This window comes from Cylas formicarius, unplaced genomic scaffold (assembly GCF_029955315.1).
Source record: "Cylas formicarius isolate icCylForm1 unplaced genomic scaffold, icCylForm1.1 PGA_scaffold_2__14_contigs__length_35257938, whole genome shotgun sequence".
NCBI lineage: Eukaryota > Metazoa > Arthropoda > Insecta > Coleoptera > Brentidae > Cylas > Cylas formicarius.
This window is the reverse complement of record NW_026844319.1, coordinates 6,955,447-6,976,033: the sequence shown is the minus strand read 5'-3', so window position 1 is coordinate 6,976,033 and position 20,587 is coordinate 6,955,447. Positions and strand designations below refer to the sequence as shown.

General features: G+C 35.4%; 1 protein-coding gene across 1 annotated transcript; it reads right to left on the bottom strand.

The window, feature by feature from the left end:
- Positions 1-4,117: 4,117 nt before the first annotated feature.
- On the bottom strand, positions 4,118-19,373 carry LOC132698577 (limbic system-associated membrane protein-like). Its single transcript, XM_060664757.1, has 6 exons — positions 19,123-19,373; positions 9,491-9,712; positions 8,100-8,221; positions 7,906-8,047; positions 4,664-5,269; positions 4,118-4,477 (listed from the first exon to the last, which is right to left on the bottom strand). The coding sequence occupies exons 1-6, from the start codon at positions 19,304-19,306 to the stop codon at positions 4,326-4,328; spliced, it is 1,428 nt and encodes a 475-aa protein (XP_060520740.1). The 5' UTR covers positions 19,307-19,373; the 3' UTR covers positions 4,118-4,325.
- Positions 19,374-20,587: the final 1,214 nt, after the last annotated feature.

Genomic DNA, 20,587 nt, shown 5'->3' with positions numbered 1-20,587 from the left:
GGTATTTATACTCTACGCCGGAGATGGTAACGGTGCTGCTTGTGTGTGGGGGGAGGTGGCTCCGCCCCCTGAATTGTCGCGTTGTTAATTTCGCCCGATCGTAGTTGCGATGTCCCCGTTGGCTGCTGCGCATCGCTCTGCTGTTTGATTATCGTTCTCCACGTGTTGAATAAATGCAGAGCGTCGTCTCTCGTATTGAGGTGTCCGAACTTTTCTATTTCGATGGCCTCTCGTATAATCCTAGTCCTAAAATCAGGAATATTAGCTATTTGTTTGCAAGTGCCGAAATCAATTTTATGGCCTGTCTGATGTCGGTGCTGAAACAAAGCAGATGTTGTTTGTTTGTTTCTTATGGCTAAACGATGTTCCTCGAGCCTGGCTGAAATCCTTCTGTTGGTCTGTCCCACATACGTCAGGCTGCACGATCCGCATGCTACACTGTATACTCCTTGGTTTTCCAGAGTAATTTTTTGTTTTGGGTTTCTTAGTATTGCTCCGATGGTATGGTCAGGTTTGTATGCCGTTGATATTGCGTTTTTCCGTAATATTCGGCCGATTTTGTCAGTAACCCCCTTGATGTATGGCAGGACAGCGATCGATCTTCGTTGGGTCTCGTCCTGCACTCTCTGCTGCGGCTGTTGTTGTTTACTGATTGCCTTGCTGATGGTACGCCTTTGGTATCCGTTTTGTCGAAGACAGGTACTAATTTTCTTCAGTTCTTTATCTCTGTTCCTCTCGTTTGTGAGCCTGAAGGACCGAGCAATTAATGTATTTGCCACTGCCTGTATCTGTGATGGGTGGTGATGAGATTTAGCGTTCAGATATCTATTAGTGTGTGTTGGTTTTCTATAGACAGTGTGTTCCAAGTGTCCATCTTCGGTCCTTGTGATGTGCACATCTAAAAAGGGCAGACTGTTATCCTCTTCAAGTTCTATTGTAAATTGAATCCTTGGGTGGATGGAATTCAGATGATCTAGGAATTTCAGAAGCTCCTCCTTGCCAAAAGGCCATACAACAAATACGTCATCAACGTATCTTGTCCATAGTTTGGGCTTCAGATTTGCCTTCTCTATTGCTTTCTTTTCGAAGTAAATCATTTTCTTAAAAACTGCCGCAACCAGAACTTGCTGCCAACATTTACAAGGTTGTCTTATCATACACGCACCAGAAAGACACAAGCTATCCTGGACAAAGCTAGCAAGGCCCTACTCCAAGACCAGATCAGGCGGACCCGGTACGAAATTAGTGAGACTGAGCTACAACTTTTCAGACTCCACCTGAAACTGAGCAACAAGATCCATCAGTTGCTGTGGGACCGCATAGAATTATTAACATCATGGCGCACTGAGAAAGACAAGGACATCACGTCAAAAAAACTGTGGAAGAAATTAGAAATCCTTCAGTCAAATTCAAAAAAATCAGGACAAGTGCCAAATACAAACCGAAGCAATACAGTTCATAATATTTCAGCATACCATCTTTCCGATACAGAAGTCAGCGTACTGAATAAAGGATTTAACTATGCAATAGCTCCAAAAAGAGTACCCGTCAAAGAGATCGTTTCCAACGTCGAAGCAAGTCTTTCCACCATAGACGAACAAGATGCGGAGTTAATTAGGCAAGATGTCGCCAGAGTCTTAAGACAGTCAAAACCACCGCAGCCAAACTTAAGCAGAGAAGAAATGCAAGCCTTAAGGAATCTAAACAAAAACGAAAACATTCTAATAATGCCAGCAGACAAAGGAAATGCCACTGTCGTCATGAATACGTCGGATTATAATGCAAAATTGGAGGATATTTTGAACGACCCAATATACAAACTAGTCACCAGAGATCCCACGACATATTTGGAAAAAACAACTAAGTCCAAAATTCTCGATTCATCAATAAACGAGGATACAAAGAAGAAACTTATTCCGAGGGAAAAATCGAGTCGTTGCCCAAAATTCTACGGGCTCCCAAAGATCCATAAGGACGGGGTTCCCCTGCGTCCAATCGTAAGCGCCTTTAACTCACCATTATGCAAGCTGGAAAAACATCTGGCCAGTGCACTTCAGCCTATAGTGGAAAAGGCAGATTCCTATGTTAAAAACTCAGAACATTTCACTCAGATCTTAGGTTCTCTCAGGATGGACAAGGACGACATTATGGCCAGTTTCGATGTCAAATCCCTCTACCCGAGTATTCCAGTAGAAGAGGCACTCTTGCTTATAGAAGAAAACGAAGATCTTCCGCCATACATAATGAATCTGTCAAGACATTGCCTGAAAAACGCTTACTTTATGCACAACGGGAAAATTTACCGACAAATAGATGGAGCAGCAATGGGATCATCTCTCTCACCTGTGATTGCTAACCTCTTCATGATTTACTTCGAAAAGAAAGCAATAGAGAAGGCAAATCTGAAGCCAAAACTATGGACAAGATACGTTGATGACGTATTTGTTGTATGGCCTTTTGGCAAGGAGGAGCTTTTGAAATTCCTAGATCATCTGAATTCCATCCACCCAAGGATTCAATTTACAATAGGACTTGAAGAGGATAACAGTCTGCCCTTTTTAGATGTGCACATCACAAAGACCGAAGATGGACACTTGGAACACACTGTCTATAGAAAACCAACACACACTAATAGATATCTGTAGCATGCGGATCGTGCAGCCTGACGTATGTGGGACAGACCAACAGAAGGATTTCAGCCAGGCTCGAGGAACATCGTTTAGCCATAAGAAACAAACAAACAACATCTGCTTTGTTTCAGCACCAACATCAGAGAGGCCATAAAATTGATTTCGGCACTTGCAAACAAATAGCTAATATTCCTGATTTTAGGACTAGGATTATACGAGAGGCCATCGAAATAGAAAAGTCCGGACACCTCAATACGAGAGACGACGCTCTGCATTTATCCAACACGTGGAGAACGATAATCAAACAGCAGAGCGATGCGCAGCAGCCAACGGGGACATCGCAACTACGATCGGGCGAAATTAACAACGCGACAATTCAGGGGGCGGAGCCACCTCCCCCCACGCACAAGCAGCACCGTTACCATCTCCGGCGTAGAGTATAAATACCGCACGCACCGCCGATAACCTCCCAGTGTTCGAAGTGTTTTCGGAGCGCGAGCATTGAAGATGCCAAGTGAGATTTTGGCGAAACGTCTGCAGGATTCCAGTCGGATGCAGGATTTGCAGGATTCCAGTCGGATGCAGGATTCCAGTCGGAGTTCAACGAGCGAACGGATGATATCCCGGAGTATAGTGTCATCACATTTTTCCATCCGTGAATCAATACGTGAGAATATCATACACCTTTACGGGAAGGAGACCTTTACAGCCACCAAGTGTTATGAAAAACTAAGACAAAGGAGGGTTATTTCGCTGTGCAACTTGAATTTCATATATGATATTCAACGAATCCCAGCCTTATTTCCCAGAGACTTTCGTAAGAGTGTTAACTTTTGTCAGACCAAGAAATACTATTTACAGATAAAGCTAACTTTTTCAGAAATGCAATCAGAAATTTCCGCAGTAACCATATTTCTTTTCACTAAAAAATAAAAACTATTATCTATGCATGCTGTCATATTTTTCTTTAAACGAAAACCGTATATCGGGTTGAAAAAAATCAAAAAATTTCTTTGGAAACGATTGGAGAATAAACTTTGTTTTAAGAGAACTGAGTGGCGTACCATCAATGTCTGCCAAATAGGTGAAAAAAATTCCTGTACACTAAATAATGCCTCTTGATATATAGTACATGTATGCCATATTTCATTAAAATATCTAAAATGGTATTGCACATATTGAAAAAATATATTTTATTTTACAAAATTTTACCACCCTGTATCTCGACAGTTCTTATGAAGGTTTTTTTTTTAAATAGACCCAAAAAGTTATTGACATTCAATTGGAAAGCACCCTGGATATAAATGTAGATAGATGTCATTAAACTAATTAAATTAATAAAGACACTTCTATGCAAACATGATCCTTTTCGTTCGCCACTTCGTATCAATACTCGTCATGGATCATCTGTCCTCCAATTGCCTATTGTATATACATAAAATACATACATAAATGAATACAATATAACAACATATTTTAAAGTGATATATTATTTTATTTAGACGACGTATTCAATAATTGCCAGTGCACACAACAAAACAGAAACAAAAATAGCACACCCGCTAAATTGTATTTTTTTTGGTGATGGTCCCAGAGTAACATCTTTTTAAATAACTCTTGATAAAAATGCCCTTTATCAGACTTGTTGCATAATATGCTAAATGAAAGCACAAATCGATCAATTTTATATCGCATTTATGTTAAAAAAAGTAATACACTAATTGGAAATAACAGCATAAGTGACCTATTATATAATTGGGAAGATCTAGACGTTAGGTTTAAGGGAATTAAATTTTCATCATCTCGAACACTGATTTGCACGGTGGTTATCATATCTTCTTGCAATTCTGAAACGAAAAAAGCATTTAATGGAAATTACTGTAGTTAAATTGGCCTCAATAACTAATTATTTAATAAATTTGAGTGTAAAATCTAAAGTTAAACGTATAATTCTCAACCTCTCTCACGAAATTTAAGTATTTGGAACTTAGTTTGAACTAATACCAAAATTCATGTCTTAATCAGACACTCACCAGCTCCCGCCGTTGCAAACCTTAAAATTGGCGACGGTTTCGACCAACCAAAACGGTTCCTGGAAACCAACAACACCTCGTAGATCATTCTCTCCTGCAGCCCTCTCAGGGTATATGATTTGGAGTAAACTGGACCATAACTGTGCTCGGCTGGAATCGTAAGCTTCGTCCAGTCGATTTTATTAATCCCCCTCTGACTTTTATAAGGTCTGAACCATAAGTTGTACTCGATAATCGGCGTATAACTATCCACCTCCCAAATGAGGGTGTAGGTGTTTCTAAAGTTCGTGTGGTCTTCGGGTGCTTTCTTAAACACTCCTGGATTTGGAACTCCCGAGAGTTGAATTTGTACCTCGCCCTGGCCCAGCTCGTTGAGGGCCCGACAGGTGTAGATTCCAAAATCACTCCTTTGGACATTTCTAATTAGAAGAATGTATTTGTCACCGTCCACCATAGCGACCACTCTGCTGTCCAACGGAACTACAACTTCCCCCTTCAGCCACGTAACGCTGGCTTGAGGATCCGCTGATACTCTACATTCTAACTGAGCCCTGTGACCTGGTGCAGTGTGTATCCAAGATCGGGAAGTGATAATTTCCGGAGGATCTAGAAACGAAAAATTTTCTACGCCAAACACGTATACCGATGAGGGTAAATATGTGGACCCAACTAAATATACATATACTACAAACTTTGAAATTGAGATGTTCCAAAAATTGTTTCCATGAAAGTGTATTATGAACTGAAAATAATAACTAACACAAACATCTTCAACACTACTTGATGTCATTATAACTTCAAAAATGGAGGAAGTGGAGTACGGGTAAATGAATACAGATCATATACGTGACCACTCACTGGTTGTAATATAGGCAAACAAACTTAAATTTCCAAAAATATAATTAAAATCAGGAATGTTATGGATATTGATAACGAACTTTCAAATATTTTTTTACTGAATGCACACTTAGAATATCTGATTTGGACGGAATTAACTCAAAAGTGCAATACTTAAGTGAGAAATTGTTTCATATTTTTGACATCTTGACTTCAGTACATACAGTACATGAGGTGTATGTCCAAAAAAAAAAAAAAAAATAATAATATTAGAAATATTTTGCAGTTTTCTGCATTAAATGTACCCGTTCATATAAACTTGACCTTATTTTACAAACAAAATTCAAAGAGAAATTTTGCTTCATTTTCTGTTTTACTTTGTTCAGTTGCTGAAGAAACCGCGAGCTACAAAAACAATTACAATATGTTATCACAGTCAAAAATATCATTTAAGCTATAAAAGCAATGACGAACTAAATTGGTTTTTACCACATATTTATACTCACCAGCGCTATGTCTCTGTTTCAGTAAAGTAGGCAAATGATTAAAAAGTTTTAGGCAAATGATTAAAAAGATTTATTGGCAAAACAACCAGATTATTGGTAACTATATACAATTAATGTTTCAGATTTTTTAAAATCAAAATTGCTCAGTAACCGTAGACGAAAAGAGAAAAACCTAGGTTTATATAGCATTGTTCTAATGATTCGCTTCTGCAATATAAATACCTGTCCGGAACGTCATGCTTTTCCCCAACATGCTATAACTTAGACACCAATGAATATATGAAATGATTTTTTTTTAATTTTAATTTTGTGTTTGCGGTTCTGCAACATACACCTTTACGCTATTGTAGCTTTCATTTTCTCCTTTCATAACAGGGCACAAATATTAATAAATGAAGAAATACAGTTTTTAAATAATCATAATTTAGAAATTAATGCAAAAAAAATCTTCAATAATGATATTTGGTACGCAGTGTAATACTAATGAAGATACATATATTATGTAGGCATTAGAGTATTCAGTGTTTTGTTCAACTTTATTGTTTATTGTTGGTTGTTCTGACAAATGTTACCATTCTAAACTAAACAAATTTGACTTTTGTTGATTTATTAAATAGATTTATTATTTAAATAGATTTAAATGTAATGAATTTAGAAGATGGTTGTTCCTTATCAACAATGACCCAACATTTTAGAATAAACAGGACAAGAAGAAACACTTGGAAGGAATTCAGTATTTAGTGCAATCTCCATCCGCATCAATCGCAGCTTGAATTCTTCGGCTCATGGTCATCAAAGGAGTTATGAAGTTTTCTCGAAGCGCCAGTTCTTCCCATACTTCCTGAATACCTTGCCATAGGTCCTGCTTTGACGCATAAAATATCTTACAGCCGTTTCAGCATTATCCCTCATATGTTTTCGATTGGGATAATGTTAGGACTGTTACTTGGAGATGGCAAGGTTTCAATGCTGGCGTTTTGGAGCCATTGTTTAACAATGTTTGCAGCGTGGACAGAACAGTTGTTTCATTTGAAAATATTATTTTAAGGGTAGAGCTGTTCCAGGCTGCACACCATAACGTTCTGCAATATTTCGGCAAAAGTTTGACCAAATTTTCTCTCGATCCGCCATACCATTCCCATTCCTCTGGAAGAAATCCATCACCACACATTTTCACTGAATTGGGCTGCAACTTTGTACCTGTCGACAAACCGAGGTTTGAAACGTTGGTTGTCTGGTCTGTACACTTTGACTTTACATTTTTTGGAAGACTGGAAGATCTCTTCATCGGAAAATGACTATCAAAAAACTTTTGCTTGCGCTTTATGGTGCGTTCTTGTAACTATTCGAAAGAGCGCCTGAAACAGTTTGTTTGCCAGATCTCATTTTTCTTGGAAACGTTTCTTCTTGCTTCCACTTTTTCTTAATGGAAAAACGGTTGTTCTGCTTATATTAAAATGATGAGTTACTGCTAACCTTCTAACTCGGTCACAATTTTTGCTTTTAACTAGTAGTATGTAGATCCATTTTACGCTTTTTTTTTACTTTCTAATGTATTTATGACAACGCTGACAATTTGTTTATCTGACAGTGACGGTATTAGAAATATGGAAACAATGAGGTTTGCGTGGCAACGACATGGTAGCGTATAATACATTGCTCATTGCTATTTTTTTTTGGAAGCCAACTGTACCTACATTGTCACTAGCCAACGGGATCTATCACAAGCAAAACCTCAAGAAACCTATCATGAAATATTATCATTTTGTCACAATTCAAGCTACTAACTTTTGGATTAAAGATGTTTTAACCAAACAAACATTACACACCTCTGTAAATTCCAAAGATATTTACTTGGATTCATATATTTCCCCATACTAGATATCAAACATGCCTTACAAATAATTTTGAGTTCGATTTGAGCCTTGGCCGGTTCACCTACTCCGTTTGCCGCTCTGCACTGATATATTCCGGCCAACTGTCTGTCTGACGCATCGAAAACCAGCAATTCTCGATTATTGAGCAACAACAATTCTTCTCCCTAAATAATATCGTAATGTGACGAGGATTAATACATCCTTATGAACACTTGCCTTACTGGACCAGGTTATTATAGGGTATGGCACCCCCCTACCCTTACAGGACATTCTCACCTCTTCACCCAGCTTCACCTTCAAAAACCCGGTTGGAGGAAATGGTTCTACGGATGGCGGATCTGCAACAACATTAACAAAGTAATTTACAAATCTTCTGCATCGGTGGTTGAAGAATCGAACTTGCTGAACAACATTCTGTTGCCTTCTTCAGAGTTTAAATAAAACGGGTTTGCCTTCTACTTTGTACCCGCTGATATAGAGGTTGGGAGGGGCGGAGCTAAAGGAAGGACATGAATATTGCCTAGGATGACTGAATCCCATATTGGTGTGTCGCGGTTAAGACCGGTTGTTCCCTTGTTGAGATTATATTTTCTAACAACTTGCATATGTGTTCGATGATTTGAAAGACTTAAATGGCTTGGTTTAAGTGTCTTTAGAAGGTTGTGATGAAGGGACGGGATATTCGTTAATAAATTTTACCGTTACAAGAAACATATATTCTAACAAGAATTCTCCAATTAAGATTAGAAGCTTTGATGCATGATTCTCTGACTTTAATAAAAAAGGCTACATAAAAACTAAAAAGATATCGTTTAGATCTAATGTAATGGTTTTAAATAATTTGAGTGAAGTGAAAAGTTAATTTTGGTTAGTTTGGTTTCTTCCCAAAAGCTTGCATAAATATATGTGCCATATCAGTTGATAATGGAGAACCCACAGCTTTTCTTGATATTTATTCATAAATTTGACAGTTACAAGAAATATAGATTCCTGCATGTGACCATATAGCTATGTATTGTCAAAATTTAGTTTTTTCATATTTTATTTAATTTGTAGCAAGCAGTAGGCCATGATTATGAACTAGTTACTACTGTTCAAATTGGAGACCATTTTCTCGAATGCAAAACTCATACATTTTTCTTTATTTTTTAATGGCATTTAGTCTCCATCGTAGAGTTTCGAAAGTTAAATCAACTGCCACTCGAATTTCTGCTTCAGACTTGTATCGTGTTTTATATACTCTTGTTTGTATATATCCCCATAAAAAGAAGTCTAAAACATATGAGGGAAGTCAACTAAAAATGGTCTTAATTTTCACTATTTTTGCCCATTATGTTTCGATTTTTAATTTTAATTAAAAGAACCATTATTAAAAATTCCTAAGTTTAATCCAACAAGAAAATCTTTAGGTATATTCCATTTATGCGATATTTTATGTGACAAGTGTAGTTGAAATATTCAGAAATTATGACGGAAAAAAGATTTTTTGGCTCTCTATTTATCAGAAACGAAAGCGCTTAGGAAACTATTCTAAGAAGTTTTTTTGATTTCAGGTTTGCAACAGCCAGCAAGAGTAAAAAACAAATGTATATTTTCTTACTACTAACGTAATACTTCAATGGCGTGTTTTTGTCGAACTGCACTCCAAGGTTCGGGTCTGATTACTTCGCATGTGTATTCCCCGGTGTCAAGCGGTTGAACAGTTACAATTTGTAGAGATCCATTTTCCCAAAGCGTATGCCTTTCCGGGAGTAGCACCGTTTCGTTGGTACTGTCCGCCAAAAATTCCTCGTCTTTGTACCACTTTACCGCTATAGCGTAAGCTCCGTCTGGAAATGAGACACCCAATAAATATAAACAACTCTGTGGCGCCCCGCCGGCAAGGATTAAACTGGATAAAAGGTTCCTACAATGACCCAATTCGCATCGGCAGGCTTAATAATAGTAAATGCATTAATTTGCGATTGAGGTCATTTCGTAGGTTAGATAGAATAGGGCAAACACAATAATAAATTAACGGTTAGAGGGTAGTTGCTTCATACGTAAACCGTTTTGTTTTGGGAAGCAACTCTTTAAGACGGAGATAGTAGTTAAGTGTTCAGCGAGATAGTAGACAATAATAATAATAATAATAATAATAATAATAATAATAATAATAATAATAATAATAATAATAATAATATTAATATTAATATTAATATTAATATTAATATTAATATTAATATTAATAATAATAATAATAATGAATAGCTTATTTGCTTTAATCATGAATCACAATAATTATGAAAAACTTATATCCCGAATGAAATTTAGTAGCAATGTTCTAAGAATATCGGACATCTGACATAGTCGGGTACTATACAGTCCAGCATTAAATTAACTGAAGAGAGCAAACAACGCTTGGAGTGGTGTGGCATGGAAATAAGTATATAAGTAAAGGTTTAATTAATTAGGTAGTAGAAAGGAAAATGAAATCTTTGTGGGATGCATTTGCTTACCCACAAAGCGAATTTTAAACTTTACTTTATTTTCATTGTTTAATTAATTGAATTCTTGTTTGTATCTAAAGAAACGGTGTCTATATTTTTAGTCTTCCTACAGATTTTGCAGAAAGGTTTGTCATTTTTTTGGTTTATTTCTTAATTTTTATAATCTTGATTCAGATAGGGCGGTGTCTCCCACTGAATAATTTTGCAACGCGTGAAGTTTTTATCGATTGCTCATATTCAACCAACTTGACCTAACCATATATGGTGAAATATGAGTTCCACGTCCAACTCTGTATATCAATCTAAAACAGGAGTTTTGAACTTTTTGAATGCGATACTTTTCTATATTATCCCGGAATGAATACCGTTTTACAATGATTAAACTGTGATCGTATTAGAGTATCAGAAAGAAGCTCTGTGAGAAACAGTGGCCGAGAATCTAGAGTAGGTCTTAAACTTTTGCAACTCCCACAAAAAGGCAAAAGAGGGTTCTTTAAAGATAATTTTACGTTGTTTTGAATATTATCAATTTGATTGCCATTTTTAAATACTGTTCAAATACTATTGTGACTTGTTTCGGTAAAACATTTCTCAGTAAAAGGAAAGTACAGGTGAGTGTCATCGGCATAAAGCTGATAATCGCAAAACTGAAATGATTTAAAGTTGGATGCAAAAACCGTAAACAAAAGTGGACTTAAAATACTATCCTGGGGTAGTCCCTTGTTAACAGCCTGACGTCTACAGGTTGATTAGTTAAGTGTTACTTTTTGTGTTCTGTTATTTAAAAAGGACGATGCAAGTTTACAAGATATTTCGCTGAATCCTATGTGATGAAGAATTGAAGTGAGGATTTAATGAAATATCATGTCAAAGACTTTGGTAAAATGAAGTAAAACCAAAGCAGTAATTTTGTTATTAACATAAAGCTTAAAAATATCTTTCATTGCATCTGCAAGAGCGCCTTTCACAACTACAACCAGATCTTAAACCCGATTGTTTCGGATGTAAAATATTGAAAAATAATTTTATTTGCTTCTACAATATTTTCTTTATAATCTTGGAGAGTGTAAGCAGAATACTAATAGAATTCAAATTTAGGTGTTTTTATTCTAGCCTGAGGTATGACCTGTGCTTGTTTCGATAGTATAGGATAATATGAGGATACAATAATTATGTGCACAATATCATACGCCACTTATTTGTGCTTGAATCCACAAACAATTCTGCATTGAAGGCACAGTTTACAGTTTGACCGGCTGAAGCGATTATTCCAAGAGATTATGTTTAACTGAATCTGAAACTATTTCAGTTTAGTAAGTTTGATTCATTAACAGATATAGGAGGAATACAGTGGATTTATAAATAGTATTACAGTAGCTTGTGGACTCTTAGAAATGTGTGTAATTATTTATTAGTATATGTAGTTTGTTCTGAACTTTGCTGCTATTCTTGTTTCTGTACCGAAAAGCTCGTAATTTGCATTGGCACAAAATGTTTTGTTAAATTTTTAGTAACTTTTAAGTGCCATATAGTGTTTTTAATAATGACGAAACCGGCATTTATATCGTGAACTAGTCATTCGATTCTCATAGGTCTCTGTAAATCTCAATGTTGATGAGACAAGTAATAAAAATTCCTAGTGGTCGATAACTTTGGTAGACCATAATAAATAAAGTGAAAGAACAGTCCATCGATCTAAAAAAAGTTAAAAGGTCAGATTTTCACGAAATTATATATATTCACATGATAATTGTTTCGACTACACCGCGTCATTATCAAATATTTTATCAAAGTTATTGTCGAAACACCACCTCAGTTCAATTGCTAAAAATGTTGTTTGGGGTCAAGGGCCAAATTTTTGTTTTTATAGATTTGTCTTGACAAAGTTTAATAAAAAATTTTTTTGGATACCAATTGTAGATCATCTACAAAAACCCTTTTTTTTAGGCGAAAGGTTTTCACACTACCTGGTGAGCTTTTTTTTTATGGAAATACTGTATTTACTTCGTGATTTCTGTTAACATTTTAATGGAAATTTTTTTCAACGGTCATATCCTGTTTGATTTCTTCTTCTGTATCTTCGTCTTGCTGAAGTGTTTAAATGAAGATGTGCGAATGTGTTGAATTTAATTGAGCAAGACTGAGCGTGACAAGTATACTCTTCTACCACCACATTCAGCTGTGCGATCTAATTCACACTCTTCAGAGTCGAATTTAACAGTCATGTCTTCCTCGAATATATTCGCTTCTCAGCTAATCAACAAACTCACAACCTCTTTGGATGCTTGCTTCGACATAAGTTTTCATTCCACAACTAAGGTAATACTTTCGTCTTCAGTTTATTGCAAATACAACACATTTGTCACACACACAAATATTAACCGGTACAAACTCTAGTACTAACCTTATCTTAATCTTAAGATCCATTAAAGCTCCGTTGTGCCCTGTTATCTGTATAAAATACTTGGAAATTTAATTCCACAATGGCCTATTTTATTATCTGCTATTCAACATACCGCGACAAACACAAACTGGTTAACCCTAAATTGCGTAGCGACTTTTTGAACTTTACATGTGAAACCTTGAAAAAGAGGTTTAAAGTTTGACTAATCGATACAGCTGAGTTTTGGGCTTTATTGAAAATTAGTTGGTTAATTATATCTATTATATTGCACAATTTTTGGCCGCGATGCTATGAATGCTGGATTATGTAAATTGTATTTCATAATTTGTAATTAAACATTATTAATTTAAATTTTGTGTTGTAGCTTATGAATGCTTCGTTAAGGAAACAGCTATGCTGTCCTTCGCCAAGTTAAAAATAAATGCGTTTCTATTCTATTCTATACCTTAGGAATGATGATGATTTCTAGGAAAAAAGTATAAGGGTCATTTTTGTGTCTAGTTTTATGGCCTTGTCTGAACCTAGTTTCTAAATGCCTGAAAATGTAAATTTGCAGTGACGGGGATCATTCAACATTGTGGAACAATTAAACGTTATTTTGTAAAGTTCAGATAAATTGCAATTATTTTTCTAGGTATTTCGGTTTTTAACACCTACCTAAATGGTTCCTAAATTATGTTTAAAATTATTATTTATACAATAGAAAGATGAAATGAAAAGAAAAAGTGAAAAAAGTATTGTGCCAGTGGTGTTGCTACAGGTAGTGTATTAGAATAATAAATTGATTGTGATTATAATTACAGAGATGAGCAGATAATTGAGATTGTCATCATATTCCGATTACTCAGATGAACTATGGTCGTTAGAGTCCATAAAAGTAATCAAGGGCTTGACAGTATTTTTTAGCATGTTATCCGCTTCTTTCTTTTATTTCAGTTACATGTGGTGCAACTTACTCCATTTTACAATTCTTAGTGACATGCGAAAGGCAATATTTCGACTTGAAGCAATTTCGTCGAAAACAAATTTTGTATCGAAGAGGTTTATTCAAATTCACAATCTCCAGTAGCTTCTCGTTCGGCATATATTTCTAAAAGTGCTTCTTTTGCTTTTCGAGAAGAAGTGGTTATTTTTTCGGATATTTTTTATGGTAGCTGGAAGGGACCCATGACTAATAAGATCCAACATTTGTTGCAATTAGTCTTTAAACTATCTTATCGCTCTTAAATTTGATTGATTGAGTGATTTCGTAGAGGGTATTCATTTCTTCCAAAGCTTTCTAGAATCATCCATTATCATTTCAGACATTATTTTGACTAAGGTAGTTTTTTTTTAAGTAAAACGAGTGAATTATTTTTCCGACGGCAGTCTTGTCATTTTCATTTATTACAATTTATTTTCTTCCTGCACCTCTTCGACTCCGAATGTTGAGTTTTGATCACGCTAAACACATTTTCAAGAAAAACCAACAACTTTCGGAAGTAACTAGAATTTCAGTTTTAAACACGAAGGCACATGGGACCATCGACAATCATCGAACATGCGCTTTCAATTCCATAATGATCTATAAATCCCCTACAGGTTTCATGCTCAAAACTTCGGAAATTATTGTATGATATGAGCTAATAGAGATACCGACTTCTTCACCCACTTCTCTAATAGTGATGCGACGATTTTTCTACACCATTTGTTTCACTTCTTCAATGCTCATTAGTTATTGACGTGCTGGGGCGTACAAAGCGAGGTTCGTCATCGGCGTCTTGTCAACCATCACTCATAAACATTTTTTGCCCACAGTAGATTCACTATATGCCGTTTGCAACATTTCAAGTGTTTTGCAACACTGTATTCGCCTAGCCGAAGCACACAAAACACGTCTAACGCTTCTGTCTCACAAAAAAAAGTAAACTGGCTGAAACTGTGAACATATGTTAGGGACATGTGAACCAACATAACAAAAAAAATATCGAAGATCGAATGTATGTAGCCCGCCCAATTTGAAAAATCACTTTCTTTTTGAACACACCTCGTATACATGTTTTAACACTTTGCGATTTATTTTAGCATTTCCAATTTTTACCCTTCTTTTTGTTTAAGACTATTACTATAACATTAGTTCGCCATGGCAAAATGAAATTGTCTAATTTTTATCTCACAACAGAGTAAATAAATTCATAACATTTATTTCAGTGTCAGTAATATAAAAACTAAACTAAGCATGGATTTTCCTAAAGCTCAATTAAATGATACGATTTATATACTTGATTTTAAGAGGTGACGCTTAGGCGGAAAGAATACACAGGGAAGCAGAACGCAAAAATGAAAATTGCCTCAAGAGATATTAATCCGAATTTTTGTGTCAAACCATTTGATGGTAGTGCCTACTCAAACTGGGATTTTAGAATTAAGCTATTGCTGGAACAACAAAGGCGCTGTTTGTCAGAGGGTATTTTGGAATCCGGAAAGACAAAAAACACAGAAAAAGAAATAATAATAGGCCTGGAAAATACATATGCAAAGAAAGGGATTCCTAAAATGTTACAAAAGAAGCTTAGAGATTTAAGATACATAGAAGGAACATCACTAAGTAAATTCTTTACTACTTTTGATGACACAGTATGCGAGTTAGAAGGTGGAAAAATTGATAAAGACGAACTAATCCTACAGCTATTATCAACAATGGCAGAAGAAAGGCAATTGAAATCGATTTTGTGAAAAACAAATTGCTTATGGAAGAATCCAGACAGGCAAACTTAAAAGAAGGAACTACTAACACGGCATTTATGTCAAGAAACCACAAGGGAAGAGGAAATTGGAGGAGGTCTAGTGGAACACATAGTGCCCGTTCTAGTCAAAGTAGCGGTGAATAAAATGAGAGAAATAATACAACTTCAAGTACAGGGTATAGCAGTGGGGAAAACTATTCATTTCGGTGCCATTTATGCAATAAGATTGGAGATAAAAGAGCAGATTTCCCTATGAATCGGTACAGTACAGTACCGCAGTGGGAGAGGAGGTTTTAGAAGAGGAGGCTGTAATCAGAGAAATATTGCTAATAATACAAAGAAAACTACTGAAATGGAAGAAAAACACATTCCATTTTTGACAACAGAAAATTCATTATCCGTATCGAATCAAAACACCATAAGTTTTGTGGTAGTGGGGCAACAAATCATTTGATTAAAGGAAATTTATCCAAGTTTTTAGAAGACTGCAAAAAAATTGAGAATAAGATTAGTGTGGCAAAACAGGGACAAACAATAACAGCAACAAAACAGGAAAATCTAGAAGAAGAAACAAAATCCGGAAAGGAAATCACAATTAAGAATATGTGGATTTGTAAAAATTTACTTTACAATTTATTGTCATTGAGGAAACTAGAAGAAAGTGGGCCGGAAGTGTATTTTAGAAAAGAAAAAGTAAGCATAGTAAAAAACGAACTATGTGTGGTACAAGGAAAATTAAAAGGAAAACTCTTTTTTCTTAACATCAATTCAAATAAGAATATGTTTGCAAATTTGACAAGTGAAGAAGAAAAAATCCTAAGACGCAGAAAAATGGGACATTCCTCAAAGTTCCCATCTCCAAGTTTATGCGAAGCAAAACAATCCAAAGTACCATATCAAGACCTTCACCAATAAAGAAAAGCAAAATTTTGGTAACAGTGTCAAAGGATATTTGTGGGCCAATAAAACCACTCATGATGGTAAGTCATATTTCCTGACATTCATTGACCACTTTTCACATTTTTGTGTTACCTATTTATTGAGCAACAAAAGCGAAGTTTTCGAAAAATTTAAAAGTTATGGGATAATGGTAGAATCAAAATTTGGTGCAAAAATTGAAAAACTGTGGTGCGATAACGGGGGAGAGCATGTTTCAGGAGATTTCGAATTATTTTGTGATTAGAAAATATCAATATACAGTAGAATATACTCCAGAGCAGAACGGAACTGCTGAACGATTTAACAGTACCATTATGGAAAAGGCAAGATGCTTAATTTTCGATGCAAAACTAGGAAACGAAATGAGGGGGGGGAAGCTGTCAGAAAAAGTGTGTATTTCATAATTAGACTAAAAACAAGAACATTAGAAAATTATAAAACTACAGCAGAAATGTGGAACGTGGAAAAACCTAATATGGAAAAAATAAAATTGTTTGGATGTAACGCATACAACTTAATACCAAAAGTGAAATGAGAAAATCAAAATTGGATTCAAAATCAGAAAAAATGATTATGGTTAGATATGCAGACAATGGATATCGATTGTGGAACGAGAAGGAACGCAAGATTGTACCTGGGATGAAATATTATTTTTGATGAACAGAGCAAGGAATTAGAAAACCAAATAAAACCTATTACATGTGAGAGCGACGAAGAAAACCCCGAAAATGACAAGAAATTAGCTCAAAAGAACAACAAATGGAAAAACATAGATCAACAAAAAAAAGCACAATAAAAATAAACACACCAAAGTACTTACAACGAGAACTAGAACTAGAATTTCTTTGCTGCACTGTCAACGGGAAATTTATTTGCAGATGTGCCAAAATCATATTCAGTAGCAGTTGTGCAAGATTGTGAATGGGAAAATGCCATAAAAGAAGAATTAAACGTGTTAAAAGAAAATGAAACATGGACATGGACATTAGTTGTACCGCCAAGAGGGACAGAAATTATTGACTCAAAGTGGGTGTGTGAAAAGATCGTGGAAGGACAAGTGAAAACGAAAGTAAGACTAGTGGCAAGAGGTTTTAAACAAAGTGTGATTAATGATGAAGTGTATGCACCTGTAGCAAAAATGTCAAGTATAAGGTTGCTTTTGTCTTTGTATGTAGAATTGGACCTACATGTATGTCAGTTGGATGTTAAATCAGCTTTCCTAAATGGAACACCTGAAGACCCTGTTTTTATCTATCCTCCAGAGGGACGATATCAAAAATCTAATTTGTAAATTACAGAAAGCACTTTATGATCTACGACGAGCACCAAGGATACCAAAGGATCCATGCGTGTATTTCACTGATACAACAAAATATCTGTAGACGATATTCTGTTTTCTAAATGTCAGGAGAATTTAAAGTTTATAAAAAGTCAGAAATTTAAAATGACAGAATTTAAAGCGAGATCATACATTTTCTTGGTTTGCAAAATTCAAAATTCGGTATTGCATTACATAATCTCTATTCTTAGGTACAATTTTGTAATAACATTTAGTTTTGTTTAGCTTGTTTGGCCTAGTTTGCGAAAAATAGTTGGATATATGTCGGAAATGTGGAATATATTTAACAGTTTTATTAATAATAGATCGTCCAAGTACAGTAAAGTGGTGATTGGATGGGCCCCTATATTTCTTTTTGTGAGGACAGGTCAAAGTTCGTGTTTACGTGAATCGCCCTGCAACACCAGAAGAAAATAGGATTCGGGACGCGTGTAGGAGAATAATAAACATGTGTATCCAAGTAGAAGGGCATATTTTTGAACATGAACTGCTCCCATTGAAAATTGGATAAGTTAATTTGTAGTAATAGAAATTCAATGTTATTTACTTTTTCTATTAATTTAAATTTTTCTGCAAAATTATTGCTTTGTCTACTTCTCCAACAAAGTTATGCTTCCTGTTCATTTTTTAATCTTAATAGGGCCCTGTTGGTTGATAGTTGTCTTATGGCTAACTAATAATATAGCAATAGTATTAGACAGAAGGATGATAAGTATTGGAAAAAGTAAAATAAATCGCAAAGTATTAAAAAACAACAGTTGTATGATTTTGTAAGATTTTTCAGAAAAATAATGAAGAAGAAGAAAAATTGAGATTATTCAAGTTAAAATTATCTAAATATATTCGTATATTTTGAATACCCTGTAGAATCAAATTCGAATTCAGTTGCATCCATCTTTTACGTCATCTTCAAATAACCCTAATATCAAAAATAATGGCGCTATCGCATTTTTTTGTGAAAACTACTATTTTTTTACAAAAATATTATTAATAATAAAAAAAAAGTTGAAGAATGTTGAAACGAATTCAAAATAAAATTTAAAAATAGAATGTTCCCTTTACAAAAATACTTTTATTCGCCACACTTTTTTGAGCCACTTTAACACTTTAAACAACTTTGGTGATAATGAACTTTACTCTATCGTTTGAGTAAACGTACAGACTGAGTGTCTGTACAGCAGAGCTTTGGAACTGTCTGTATGTTAACTGATTAAATCTATTCAACCTGTTTTGGTGCAGCAAATGTGATATTAAATTGATGTGATTTCGTTAGCCATAAGTAAAATAATTCGATATACATACTTTGGTGATAATTCATGCTCCTCTTATACTATTAACTTACCATTAGACAAAGTGTCCAGGTAACATGGTAAAAGGACCGTGTTATTCTCCCTCGCTTTAACGGTCGTCGGGGGGCTGAGGAAATCATTTGCCAATGCGCAGCCGGCGACAAAGACAAACACGACAAATAGCCGACCGTTCGACAGACAAAAGAACGAACTTAACGGCGAACGCTGCAGTCGCATACCGCGATTAATTAACAAAATGGAATTAAAAGATGGACAAACGCGAGATTACGTCCGATTACGTCTATTGCACGCTACCGTATAAAGTTGCGGACGTCGTTAAGGGGCCACAGGGCCACTTACGTTTAAAATAGTGTCGTTGTTGCTCAATTAACGTTCATTCTTCGACGGATTATCTCTCCGATTCGTTCACTTTACCGACGCACATGTTCCCCTGTATGGCAATTAAGGGCTTTTATTTGACTCGCGTTTTATAGGTATTGTTCTGATTTGTCATGGTTCAAGCAGGAAATCAAAATTTTGAAGCCGCTCTTATGAGCTTCAAATTTAGAAAGATAGGACTACCTTATTAACCTGAAACGTACAACCATTGTAACATAATAAAAAACAACCATCATACCACTATAGATCACGGAATATACGTCTTTTTTTCCAATTTGCAAATAATTTGTAAATTTCTCCTGCGTCGGCTGTTGTTCAACTTGCTGACGTTTCGCCAATCATTCTGTTGGCTTCTTCAGACCTAAGCTGAAACTGACTCGCATTCTACTCTGTTCCTGCTTATATATTGTTTGAAGGGGGCGGAGCTGCAGGAGGGGCTGATTCTCATATTGGTGAAAGACCTGAGTCGCGGTCAAGATTGTTTGGTTGCTTATAGATTTCTATAGATTGATTAGTTTTATGGAATAAAATTTATGTCCCGTTATGTGATTGCGTTGTGGTCAGTGATGTTTTGAATGTAAGAAAGGACAAAGTGGCAAGTGTGGGGTGACTTTAGGACTCATTATCTTAGTAAGGTTGTGGTGAAGTGTATTTTATGGTGGAAAGCTTAATATCTTTAATGTGGAAATTATTGGAGAGAAGAGCAGATGTAAAGTGTTTTAATTATGGATTCAGTGACTCGGGCTGTGAGAGTTATATGGCTCTATAAAGAAGAGAGTTGATAACCAATGATGTTAGAGCCAGATACTGAAGTGCCAATGCATTAAGGTATAGGTCTGTATGCAGAGCGTTTCTGTAAGAACAATGACCCAATGTTAGGTCTGATTTTATATTGATGAGAATATCTAAGAATGGGAGATCATTATTAGTTTCTATTTCAATGAAAAAACGTATTTAGGATGTATAGAATCTTAATGGCTAAGAAAATCTATTAAGGATTCTTGACCATGAGACCAAATAACAAAAGGATCATCAACGTAACTATTTCAATTATTTTGGTTTTAAACGGAAGGTGTCGAGGGCTTTCTTCTCAAAAGCTCCCATAAACATATTTTTGAT